Source organism: Galeopterus variegatus, unplaced genomic scaffold (assembly GCF_000696425.1).
Source record: "Galeopterus variegatus unplaced genomic scaffold, G_variegatus-3.0.2 Scaffold8075, whole genome shotgun sequence".
Classification (NCBI taxonomy): domain Eukaryota; kingdom Metazoa; phylum Chordata; class Mammalia; order Dermoptera; family Cynocephalidae; genus Galeopterus; species Galeopterus variegatus.
Genome location: NW_007734186.1, coordinates 81,112 through 93,048, shown reverse-complemented (window position 1 = coordinate 93,048; position 11,937 = coordinate 81,112). Strand labels below are relative to the sequence as shown.

At 56.2% G+C, this 11,937-nt stretch overlaps 1 protein-coding gene across 1 annotated transcript; it reads right to left on the bottom strand.

The window, feature by feature from the left end:
* Window positions 1–3,537: 3,537 nt before the first annotated feature.
* PLK5 (polo-like kinase 5) lies at window positions 3,538–11,929 on the bottom strand (the record flags this gene model as incomplete). The annotated part of the gene is given in 15 exon segments (XM_008592594.1): window positions 3,538–3,938; window positions 4,917–5,021; window positions 6,133–6,183; window positions 6,186–6,289; window positions 7,303–7,380; window positions 7,626–7,710; window positions 8,160–8,236; window positions 8,427–8,553; window positions 8,716–8,914; window positions 9,525–9,620; window positions 9,722–9,809; window positions 9,887–10,016; window positions 10,548–10,664; window positions 10,813–10,926; window positions 11,894–11,929. Coding segments are annotated over 15 exon segments (1,593 nt in total), but the record flags the coding sequence as incomplete, so codon positions are not given.
* Between the last annotated feature and the right edge of the window lie 8 nt (window positions 11,930–11,937).

The window sequence follows — 11,937 nt, the reverse complement described above, 5'->3', positions numbered from 1 at the left end:
GAAGAGGGTTTCTGTCATTCAAAAGCAAATCATCGTGACACCATCAGCAGATGAATGGAGCAACACAACTGGACAAACACAGTCCACACACAGGAACATGACTCAGCCATGAACAGGAACGAGGCTCTGACATGTGGATGACCTTGAGCATGTCACGCTCAGTGACAGACGGCAGACACGAAAGGCCACACGTGTGTGACTCCATTTACATGAAACGTCCAGAACAGGCCGATCCACAGAGACAGGAAGTGGAGTTGTGATTTCGGGGGCTGGGGTGACGGCTGATGGGGACTTGGTGTCTTTACGAGGTGATGGAAGTTTTGAAACTGGACAGAAGCGACGGCTGCACAGCGTTGCGAATGCACCGAATGCCACTGAGCTGTTCGCTTTAAAATGCTGATTTGTGTGTTGTGTGAGTTCCAGCTCAATAGTAAAAAGACCAGGAGGCTCCTGCCGGACGCCGGCTTTGCTCCTGCGGGCCCTCGTCCCGCCTGCCCCTGTGCCGCCCGCACGCCCTTCCTCCTGGGCCCGAGGCTCCTGGGTCCTCTCCGCTATTTCGCCTGGGACGACTTCCACCTCCCAGGTCTGGCCACACCAAGGCACGTGACCTCACGGCTGGTCCCCCGCCCTCGCCTGTCATAGACGCCAGCTCTCCCTCCCCCCTCGTTCCACAGAAAGTGACACGGTGAATCCGTGCCCACAGACGTGCAGACACAGCCAGCATGTGGCCAGGGCGAAAAGCACGGGCCCCCCTCACGTTTTACTAATTTTCTACCAGAAAGTAAGTGCATGAAAATGGAGAAAAAAAGAAAATAGCTGTCCTGTGACCTCCCCAGAAATGGACGGGACCCGGGGACAGGAGGTGGTGGCCACTGGGACTTGAGTTTGAACTGTTAGGTTGCAGCTTTGTTACAAAGAGACAACATTCACGTCTTACCTTTGGAGTTGATGGGAAATCGTTCAAAAGAGACAAGGCCTCGGGGAAGGTGTCTGGAGGCATGTCCCAGTCCGAGCTACGACTATGTCCTGCCTGCAAGCGGGTGCCCGCAGGACACAGGGGCCTTGGCAGGGCTGGGAAGGGGCACCCCAGGTACTGCTGTGACTCTGGCTGGAGGTCACCCCCAACCTCTCTCATGCATCAACCTCAGTGAAGGGACATGTACAGGGACGTTTACCCACGCCCGCTGTGTGTGATCTCTGCCTGGCGCTGGGATGTGCTGCTTCTCCCAGGACAGCTGTTTCCAGCTTCATTACTTTTTTTTTTTTCTGATTACAGGGGAAATATGTTTTAGGAATTAAGCGTCGTGTCTGTAAATATTTCAGTTCTTATTTCTAAACCAGGGTCTCTCCTCCCCTCCCCCAGCACTGTGGACACTGGGGCTGGATCCTTCTCTGTGGCGGGGTGGCCTGGGCACTGCAGGTGCTGAGCAGGGTCCCTGGTCCCCACCCACTCCATGCCAGGAGCACCCCCAGTCGTGACAACCACAGATGTCCCCAGATAGCGCCCAGAGTCCCCTGGTGGGTAGAATCACTGCCCCACCCCCATTGAAAACGACCACTCTAAAGGATAAGGACATTTTATTTCATTTCATTTAGTTTTGGTGGCTGGCCAATACAGGGGTGATCCCTGGCACCACGCTCTAACCGAGCTAACCCGCCAGCCCAGGATAAGGGCATTTTAAGAACAAAATGGCAATGTTACACACTTTTAAAAAATAACAGTAACTCCTTAATGTCAATAAATGTCCACTCGTGCACATTTCCGTGAGTGTCTTATACATACACGTACCTGGATACAAGTACTTCAAAAGTTCATGGAAATACAGAATTAAAGCTAATATGAACCTTTCCATGAAATTTTCAAAGTACCCCCCTTATCTGCGGACTCAACTAGCTGCAAATGGAAAATATTTGAAAAGAAAAAATAATATGAATACAAATAAAAATCCAGTATATCAACTGTTCACACGGTGTTTGCGTCGTGTGTGGCATGACGTGTCATCTGGAGGTGACGGAGAGTCTGCAGGATGCGCGCAGGTCATGTTCATAGACGATGCCACTTTACGTTGGGGACTTGGGCATCTGACGATTTTAGTATCCTCAGGGGATGGTCCTGGAACCGATCCCCTCAGAATACTGTATATATCTGGGGAGTGGCAGGTGGCACACCTTTCCTCTGAGTGACACGTACATTCCAAGTCACCCTCTTTTACCATGAATCTCCTGGGGTTGGTAAGAGGCGCTTTGCAGCTGGATTTCACACAGAATCACGCTGCTGGTAGGAATCCTAGACAGTATGTGCCCCTGTTAAACAGGTGGGCAAACTGAGGCCTGGGCATGCCTGTAAGTGGCAAAGCTGGGACTTGGGCTAGGGTCTCCTGACCCGGTGTCGAGAACATTCTCCAGCGTAGAATCCGACTCTGGGCACCAGAATGGACACCCGGAGCCCAGCCCAGAAACCCACACTGAGAACTACAGCCTCAAGCTCTAATGGGGACTGAAGTCATGGTGTGGGTGATGGTGACTGTTCTATCATCAGCCCCAAACCCTCGGCCTGCCTTAATGCCCCCTGGGGGTCTTCCCCCCTTCTCTACCCTGACCACCCCCCAGAGGCATTACCAGATATTTATTTAATGAGTCCCCCACTGCTGGACACTCAGGTTGTGTGCAGTGTTTTCAGTATCACAGATGCTGTCGCCGTGAACACCCTCATTTTATCCTCCTCCTGGCTCACCCCTCTCACAGTTTAGCCCCTCCCGGTGCCTCAGTGTCTTTGACAGTCATCAGCTGACAACAGCTCCCCCCTCCTGGCACCCTGCAGCCTTGTGCATGCTGGGCTGTGTGAGGGCTCGGGGGTGCTGGGTGACCCTGTGTGGCCTGTGTCCCCTTCCCACATGGAAAAGGCACAGATGTCCAGAGACAAGATGGGCCAGGACTTCCCATCTCCAGAGGTAGTAACACCCAATGGTCAAGAACGTCGGCAGAGGACTCAGACTGTTCACAATCTGCCCAGGTCACTTCCTTCCACTGGGAAGCTTGACCAGGTGGACACAGCCTGAAGGCTTCTGTAATCCCCTCTCCTGCCATTTGGGGTCAGGAAGCAATTGATTTTTCCAATTGTGCAAGACTAAAATTTCTGACTTGTCTAATTCTGTTGGTTAGCTGATCAGGTCATCTCTTCATCTGGTCCATAACAAGTAGCTCCATCCACCCAGAGCCGACAGCTCTGTGAACAAACACATCATCCACGTCCCGAGTTATTGCAGGTGACAGTTCTGCCAAACCCTTTGCATAACATGGGTCAACATCTTTCCAGCTCCAACAACAGTTTTCTTACCATCCACTCTTTAAGCAAATGTCCCATATTTTTAGATTTTGGGGTTATGTCAGAACCCCACTTCTGGTACTAATTTCTGCATTGGTGAAAATCTAGCTCATCTCTGTGACAAAGAGACTCAGAGTCACTCCGGGTTTGAGTAGCCCCTTGCTGAAGCTCCTCAAACTCTTCCTCCCGAAAGACAGGCAGATGACAGTCTACAGTGTTAAGTTTTCTTTAATGAAAAAAGAACAAAGCCCACAAAAGCAGGGTTGAACAGTCATGCCATAAGGCAAGGATCCCCATTCTCCCATGCCTCCTGTGTGACCCCCAAACTCTCCCCAAGGACATCCCCTCTGGAGGAGCAACAGGAATAGAAATGGAGCCTGGGTCCTTGGCACCATCATGCAGAGGTCCACTCTGACCCTCGGGGACACTAGCTACTCTGCAGCATGCGGAGGGCGTGGTGAAGGTGCTGGCGGGCAGCTGCAGAACAGCCGTGGCTCCGCAGGACGCCCAGCGAGTAGGAGGTGCCAGGACGGCCATGCTCCCAGTGGGTGAGCATCAGCCCTGCACCCTCGCCCCTCAGCACCAGATGAGACTGGACTCCACTGAAGCTGACCTGCCAAGGGCAAGAAGCCGAGGTCAAGGGGGAAAGGGTGCCCTGGGCTTCCCCCACCTTGGCCCTCCCAACCTGGGTCTCAGTGCCTGCCCACCCATAAGAACTCAGAATTGGGAGGCCAAGAGCTCTACTGTACAGCCAGGGAAACTGAGGCTCAGACGGGGACTCTTCTGCCCACAGTCACCCAGTGAGACTCCCACTCTTAGTACTGTGACCTTGGGAATATCAGTCCCCCCATCGAGATCAGTCTCTGGGCTGTGAGGCAGGTGGAAACCCCAGCCAGGTCAGGACAAGCGTGTTACAGAATCCTACACCCTAATCTGGATAGAGAGGTTTTTAGTGTTTTTGTTTTTTTTTACTGTAAAATTTAAAAATAATAATAATAAGGAAAATTATTATATTATATACTATTTCTTTTAAACTTTGTTTGAGGACTGGCAGTGGTTTCTCAGGAATCACCATGGCTGCTCAGGAGACCTCTCACCTGAAAGTGATTCTCCAATGAAATGGCATTTTGATTGCTGCTAAATGGAACCACACACAGAGATGACCAAATTACATTTTGCCACCACTTAAAAAGGTCATTTATTTTCTTGATTTTGCAGTTTTTGCACTTAAGAGCCAACACTTTTTTTTTTTTTTTTTTTTTTTTTTTCCTTTAAAACCCAACCTTTTTTTTTTTTTTTCCTTTAAAACCCAACCTTTTTTTTTTTTTTTCCTTTAAAACCCAACCTTTTTTTTTTTTTTTCCTTTAAAACCCAACCTTTTTTTTTTTTTTTCCTTTAAAACCCAACCTTTTTTTTTTTTTTTCCTTTAAAAACCAACCCTTTTTTTTTTTTTTTTTTTTTTTTTTTTTGCAGGAGCCAAATGCTTCCTGGGACTCACCCAAAAGCTTGCACCAGAACATCCTGGTGGCCCAGGCCTGGCCCCACCAACCCGGGGGCCACCGAGGATGAGGCACCAGCCCTGCCCGCTCACCTGCACCGTCCCGTCACTGAACAGCAGCAGCAGGGCCTGCTCGGACACGAGGAAGCGCAGCAGGCAGAAGCTGGGGCTGGCAGGTGGTGCAGGCAGGGCCTCCTCCTGTGGGCAGACTCAGCCATGGGGATCGGTCAGGGGCAGGGGTGTTCCCACCTCCCAGCCCTCACCCAGCCCCACCCGGCCCTCACCTCCTGCAGCCGCTGCTGCATGTAGCGCGTGAAGAGTCGCAGGACGGCCAGCTTGGCACCCAGGGGGCTCGGCACAGCCCTTAGGGTGAATGTTTCCAGCCTCCCACGGTTAGGCATGTAGCAAACTTGGCTGGGGACAGGAGCACATGGCAGTGGCAGTTGTCAGAGCCTCTGTCCTGGGCACCCCATGCCTTGGGCACCTTCCCATTTAGCTACAACCCCCTGGTCAGTGGCTTTGAAGACCAGCTCTAGGCTGACTGGTGAGCTCAGCTAGTTAGAGCCCGGGGTTATGCCACCAAGGTCAAGGATTCGGATCCCCATACCAGCCAGCCGCCAAAAAACCAAAAGGACCGGCTCTACACTGACCACTCCGTGTCTGTCATCCAGCCCTGGCCTCTCAGCATGTCCTGTCCCTCCTGCCATCTCCCCACCTCAGCCGATGGCTGCTCCATCCTTCCCGCTTTCCAACAAAGTCCAGATGCCAACCCACTCTCATGCCCCCACCGGGACCACCAGCCCAGGCCACCTGGATAGTACAGCCACCTCTCCACTGGTCCCCTGCGTTAATCCTGCCAGAAAGGTTGCATTAAAAACATGAGTTGGACCCCTCCTCTTTAGTCCCAAACCCAACAGTGACCTGTGACACGCTCTGATGGCACGTCCTCTCCGCCTCCCCGTGGCTCACTCCTGCTTCCTTGCTGTTCTGCAAATCCCCCATGCTTAGTCCCACCTTGGGGACTTTGCACACGCTGTTCCCTGTGTCTCCAATGCTGTTCCCGATGGGCTCCTTTTCGTCTCTGCCCATGCCACTGAGAGCCGCCTCCCTGCCTAATCTGCCACCTCGCCTGGTTCCTTCAGAAAAGCACCACCTGAAATCAACTGTCATTCATTCGCTCAGCATCGTTCTGCCCCTTTGGGCAGCGAGCACCTGCGATGTGTGCAGTAAGTGCTTAATAAATGAGGAATGAGTTAAAAAGGTGGGGGCGGGGCCTGGTTCCCCAGGGGACAGGAGCTCCACAACTTACCCTCCTGGGGGGCGCAAGGCCATGTGGGTGCCATCCCGCAGCAGGACACCGCTGCCCCCGTCTGACAGCTGGTAGCCAAAGCCGTACTTGCTGGAATAATCGACCCACTCGGGGGCCCAGATGATGGGCCGCTGCTCTCCTGGGGGATCCTGTGCGGCTGGGTACAAAGACCAGGTGGGCTGAGCCAGGGGTCCGGGTGGGTCAGGGCTCAGCAGCCCCGGGCAAGCGCTGGGCAGGGACTTGGGGGCTTTAATGGGGGACTAGCAGGCTGATAAGTCCCAGGAATAGTCAACTAAGTTTTGCTGTGCAGGCAAGTCTGGGATCAAGGCTGTCTCTGGAACTGAGTAATTCTGGAACACTTGCGAGGTCTGAAACACCATAAGGCTTTGTTTTATTTAATTTTTAATTTTTTAATTTTTTAATTTTTTGTATTGAAAAAAAAAAAATGCTCCATGTCATGAGGAATCCTGGGATTAAAAAAAAAAAAAAAGGGCATTAGTGGAAAAACTGGTGACATCCAAAAAAGAGTGGAGCTTTGTTTAGAGGAACTTACCACATTGGTTTTTTAGTGCGACCACCCTCCTGGTTACAAGGCAGGGGGAAGACAGGGACTCTGGGTTATCTTTGCAACTTTCCTGTAAATCTCAAATTATTTTTTACTGTTTATTAAGGTGTTTTAAAAAATAAAAATTGGCTCTAGTTGTTTAAAGCCCATTTTAAAGTTCGGAGGCCAGGTGGAGCTACAGGGTCAGGGAAAAGCTGAGAAAAAGAAGCTAAATCGATTCACTTGATAAAGAAAAGGCCTCCAGGTGGGAGACCTTGAGCCGGGGCCTGGGCAGGACGCTGTGGGTTGGTGGAGGTTGAGGGGAGGCAGAGAAAGAGGGGTCACGGTACTGGGACACTGGGGGACGGGACGGGGTCCTGTCTCAGCGTGTGGCCGATGGACGTCGCGCTCGGTGTTGGTCCGGAGTGCGTTTCCCTAGCGTGTACTGTGCACAAAAAGGTCGAGCTGCCTGTCTGAAGTCACTGTGCCCTGAGGTTCCCTCTATATCCACCACCTCCCTGTCTCCAGGGGGAACCCCACAATTATCCAGACGGGCCCCAGATGGGGAAGAAGGCAATTTTCCTTGGACGCTAAGAGAAGAGGTGACCCCAGGGCTGCGCTCCTACCCAGGGGGCCGGCGTCCAGGCAGAGCTGCAGGCTTCTCATGGCCGCCTCCACCTCCAGCCGTGGGCTGCCCTCGGGCCCTGGTGAGACAGACCTATGTGGGGGCAGACAGGCCTGGGTTCCCACCAAGTGGGGCCCCTCCAACCAGTGCCCCTCCTGACTCCTGCGTCCAGGAAAATCTTATTTTAAACCCAGATGAATTCTGGGCATCATCCCGATTTTACAGATGGGAAAGTAGAGGCCTCGCAAGGTATGGCCTTTGCCCCCACTTGTAGGTTCTCCCTCCCCACGGGCAGTCCCGGCCTGAAACAGAGGCTCTGCTCACCTGCCGGCTCACTCCGAAGCGTTCCTCGTGCGAGCAGGTGGATGGGGACCTCAGGGAAGGGAGTCACTCGCTCAGACAGGGAGGCCTGAAGAGGGAGGAGCCGGGGTGACGGCTGTCCCAGCCCTGGGGAGCGGCCTGAGGTGGGTGAGGGGCTCTGGCCTCCCCCTCTGCCCCGCCTTGCTCAGCGCTTGAAGGAACTGGTTTCCTCTTGGATGCAGTTGCAGAGCATCTCAAAGCATACAGTAGGCACTCAATACATGTGATGGGATGAACCAATGGAAGGGAGCAGGGTCTCATGGCCTGGGGCCGGCTCTTGGGGAATTCCAGGTTGGGGGACTGAGATGAACACAGATGGGACGCAGCCCTGATGGCTCAGGGGGGACCAGAAGGAGGGGTCCAGGCCTGGGGATCCCAGAGCTGGGTCGGGGCTTCTGTTCAGGGGTTCAGGGAGGCCTGCCTGGAGGAAGGGGCTTTAGAGGGGGCTAGGGATGCCCTCCACGTGCTCCCAGGTGTCCCCCGGCCCCGATTTCTCACCTTGCTGCCCCACTTCATGGAACCAGGTTTGGGCTCATCTTCTCCTGGACCTGAGGCCTCTTTAGGCGTGCAGGGGCCTGAGGGAGGCAGGGGCTGTGGGGGGCAGAGCCTGGGCCCCATGCGGGGGGAGGCACCTGCCACCCAAATCCACCTCCATCATGGACGTGCAGGTGGGAGGTATGGACAGGTGCGGGGGACGTGGGTGAGGCGTCGGGCAGGTGGGGATATGGGCAGAGGTGGGCAGGTGTGACCCAGTGAGGGACTCACAGGGTGGCCGGCACTGGGTCAGCAGCAGCCGGCCCACCTTCCGTAAGAGCCTGCCCAGAGGCTGGGGGACTGCAAAGACGGGTGGGCTGTGGCAGGAGTGGGGTGGCAGCTGGTCCGGAGTGAAGCCCTTTGTAGGAGGAGGCGTTTGAGGTCAGCCCCTGGCCCAGGTTGCCCGGCTCCTGAGCACCTGGGTCACCTGGGGTGCTGGCCTGGGATGAGAGGGGCCCAGGCATCCCGCCAACCTCATGCCTGGGCTGGGACGGGCTCCGTGCCCGTGGCCACCACCCACCTGCGTGAAGAAGTCATCCTGCAGCAGGTGGTCCAGGCTGGGCCGCTCGGCCGGGTTGGGCGCCAGGAGGTGGGCGATGAGGCGTCGTGCGTTGGGTGATAGGTGGGCAGGCTCCGGGTAGCGGCCATCGCGGATGTTTTGGTACATCTCCGACAGGGGTGCCACCATGAAGGGCGGGGCGCCTGTCAGCACCGTGTACCTGGGCCAGGTGGGGGGCAGGAAGCTGGGGACCTGCTTGCATCTGCCCTGGGTGTCCAGGCTTTGCTCACACCTACCTGTGTGCACCTGGACACACCTATACACCTGGCCATACCTGTGCACACCCTCCTGTGTCCACACTTTGCATCCACTTTCCCATCCCCCACCCTACATCCCCTCGCACTTGGCCATTCCAGTGCACCCTTCTCAGAGAACAGCAGCATCTGTCTGTCCACCTGCCTGCACCTGGCTCACCCCGTACACACCTGCTCCACTCCTGCCTATGCCTCACACCTGCACATACGTGCCCTGATCTGCTTGAGCAACTGCCACCTGCCCATACCTGTCCATATGTCATACCTGCCCTCCCTCCACGTGCATGCCCACATGTGCCAACTCATACCTGCACACTCCAGTGATGGCAGGTGAGGGTCCCACCTGCCTCCCACCCCACTCACCTGTCCACGTCTGTTCTGTGTAAGCTCCCACCTGCTCATCCCCCACTTATTCCTCCCTGTACATATGTACACACGCCCACCTGCCCACACCTGGTCCCACCTGGGCAGTCCTGCCCACCTCCCCCAGACCTGGGCTCCTGGGGTCACACTCACATGATGCAGCCCAGTGCCCAGATGTCTGACTGGCAGGAATGCCCATTCCTGGAGACAACCTCTGGGGCCAGAAAGTTTGGGGTCCCGCAGAGCACTCTGGGAGGGGATAAAGGGGGGCTCAGGAAGGCTGGGTCCTCATGCCAGACCAGGGCCCACCTGTGCCCACCCAGAGACTGCTCAGAGCCTGCCACTCTCACCTGTGGCAGCGGCCCCCCGGCCCCACTCTGGCAGCCAGCCCCAGGTCTCCGATCTTCACCTCCATGTTCTTGTTAAGGAAGAAATTACCTGCCCGTGGAGGAGGGCAGGTGGGTCACCCCCACTACCCAGCTCCACCCTGGCGGGTCCCCTTCCCCAGCACTCACTGAGCTTGAGGTCTCGGTGCACGATGCGACGCTGGTGCAGGTAGCGCAGGCCGCTGACCAGGCCCCGCAGGTAGTAGCGCACCTCAGGCTCTGTCAGGGTCTTCCGTGCCTTCAGCACGTGGGCCAAAGACTGCAGGTGACCGGCAGGTGGCAGTGGTGGTGCCAAGCAGACACAGGGGAGTTCAAGGGGCCCAAGAAAGCAAAGGTAAGTTCTACTTGGCCAAGGTGGGCATATCTGATTGTGGGACAGGCACAGGGGAGCGTAAGGGAGCTCAGGTGCACACAGGCTCAGATGAGTCCAGGTAGGAACACCTGGATTCGGGGGGTCCCAGATGGCCACAGATGAGTTTGAGAAAGGACAGATGATCGGAGATGAACATGAAGTGGTCATACAGTGGGCACAGGTGGACACAGAGGAGCCCAGGTGTGCGTGGATGAGTTGAGAGAGCATAGGTAGGCACAGGTGAGTAGAGGTGGCCATCAAAGGCCCTACGTGACACAGGATGTGCTGGTGAGTGCGCCCTGACAGAGGGCAGAAAACGTGCACGGCAAGGGCACAGGTGCACCCAGGGGCAGACACAGACGGGCACGGCAGACACGGCGCGGTCCCACGGCTCCTCTCACCCCGCCCGTGTCCCGCCCTCTGCCCCTTCCCGGGCACCTGGCGGCTGCAGTACTCCAGCACCATGTACACGTGGTCATGGTCAGCGAAGTGTCCGTGGAAGGCCACGATGTTGCGGTGTCGCAGACGGCTGTGCAGGGCGATCTCGCGCTCCACCTGTGGGCAAACCCCGCCACGTACACACCCGGCAGGTGCACACGCCCTGCAGGATTCACACCTACTGGCAAGCACCCCATGCTCACAAGTGGGACGGAAGGGCAGGGACTCCTCTGGGGCCCCTGCGGCACTGATCAGGGGTACATACCTGCCCCCGAGGGTGCAGCCGACCAGCCCCGCTCCCGCCGCGGGGCACCACCTTGAGGGCGAACACGGCGCTGGTGGACATGTCCGTCAGCTTGTAGCAGCGGCTAAAGGCGCCCTGCAGGGAGGGGGACGAGCCGGCTCAGCCGACAGGTGCTCACAGGTGTGCGGACAGGGGTGCACGGAGGCACAGGGCTGCCGGGGACCCCGGTGTGGCCAGGCTTCTTCACACACACCCCTGAGACAAAAGGACACACAGCTCGCTCCCTCACACCTGGACACACAACACACGAACCCAGGCAAAGGCACCGGGACACATAAGACGCAGACACACAGACACGTCCACAGCTGAATACACGTGAGTATAGCCCAGGGAGCACAGTATAGTGCCCGGTCACACACACAACCCCCAGACACAGTACAAACCCCGGATACAACACACAAACACACAACACCCGGACACAAAACACCTGAACACACATGACACCCAGACACACAATACAACCCCTGGACACAACACACAAACACACAGCACTTGGACACACAACACCTGAGCATACACACAAAACCCACACAACACGACCCTGGACACAACACACAAACACACAACACCTGGACACGCAACACCTGAACAAACACATGACACATGACACCAACACAACCCCTGGACACAACACACAAACACACAACACAACACCTGAACACATTCACAACACTCAGACACACAATACAACCCCTGGACATAACACACACGACACAAGGCTACAGAAAGCAGAGATGTACACAACACCTTCACACACACACACACACACACACCTGGAGACAACGCAACAGAGTCGCGTACAAGGCACCGACACGCACATCCACACCCACACCCTGGACCTGCATCCCAGGGACACACAGCCCAACGCGCCACTCACCGGTTCCCGCCACCCCACACGGCACCGTAGGACCGGTCGCCACAGCCCCGGACGTCCCACCGCGCAAGCACCATGCAGACCCCAGACTCGCGCGGACACACGGCACACGACACGTGCACGCGAAGCCCGGGGCGCACGCCCTGCGCCCTCGCCGGGGCTCCCCACCTTGCCGATCAGCTTCCCGCGCCTGTAGACGCGTCCCGAGCCCG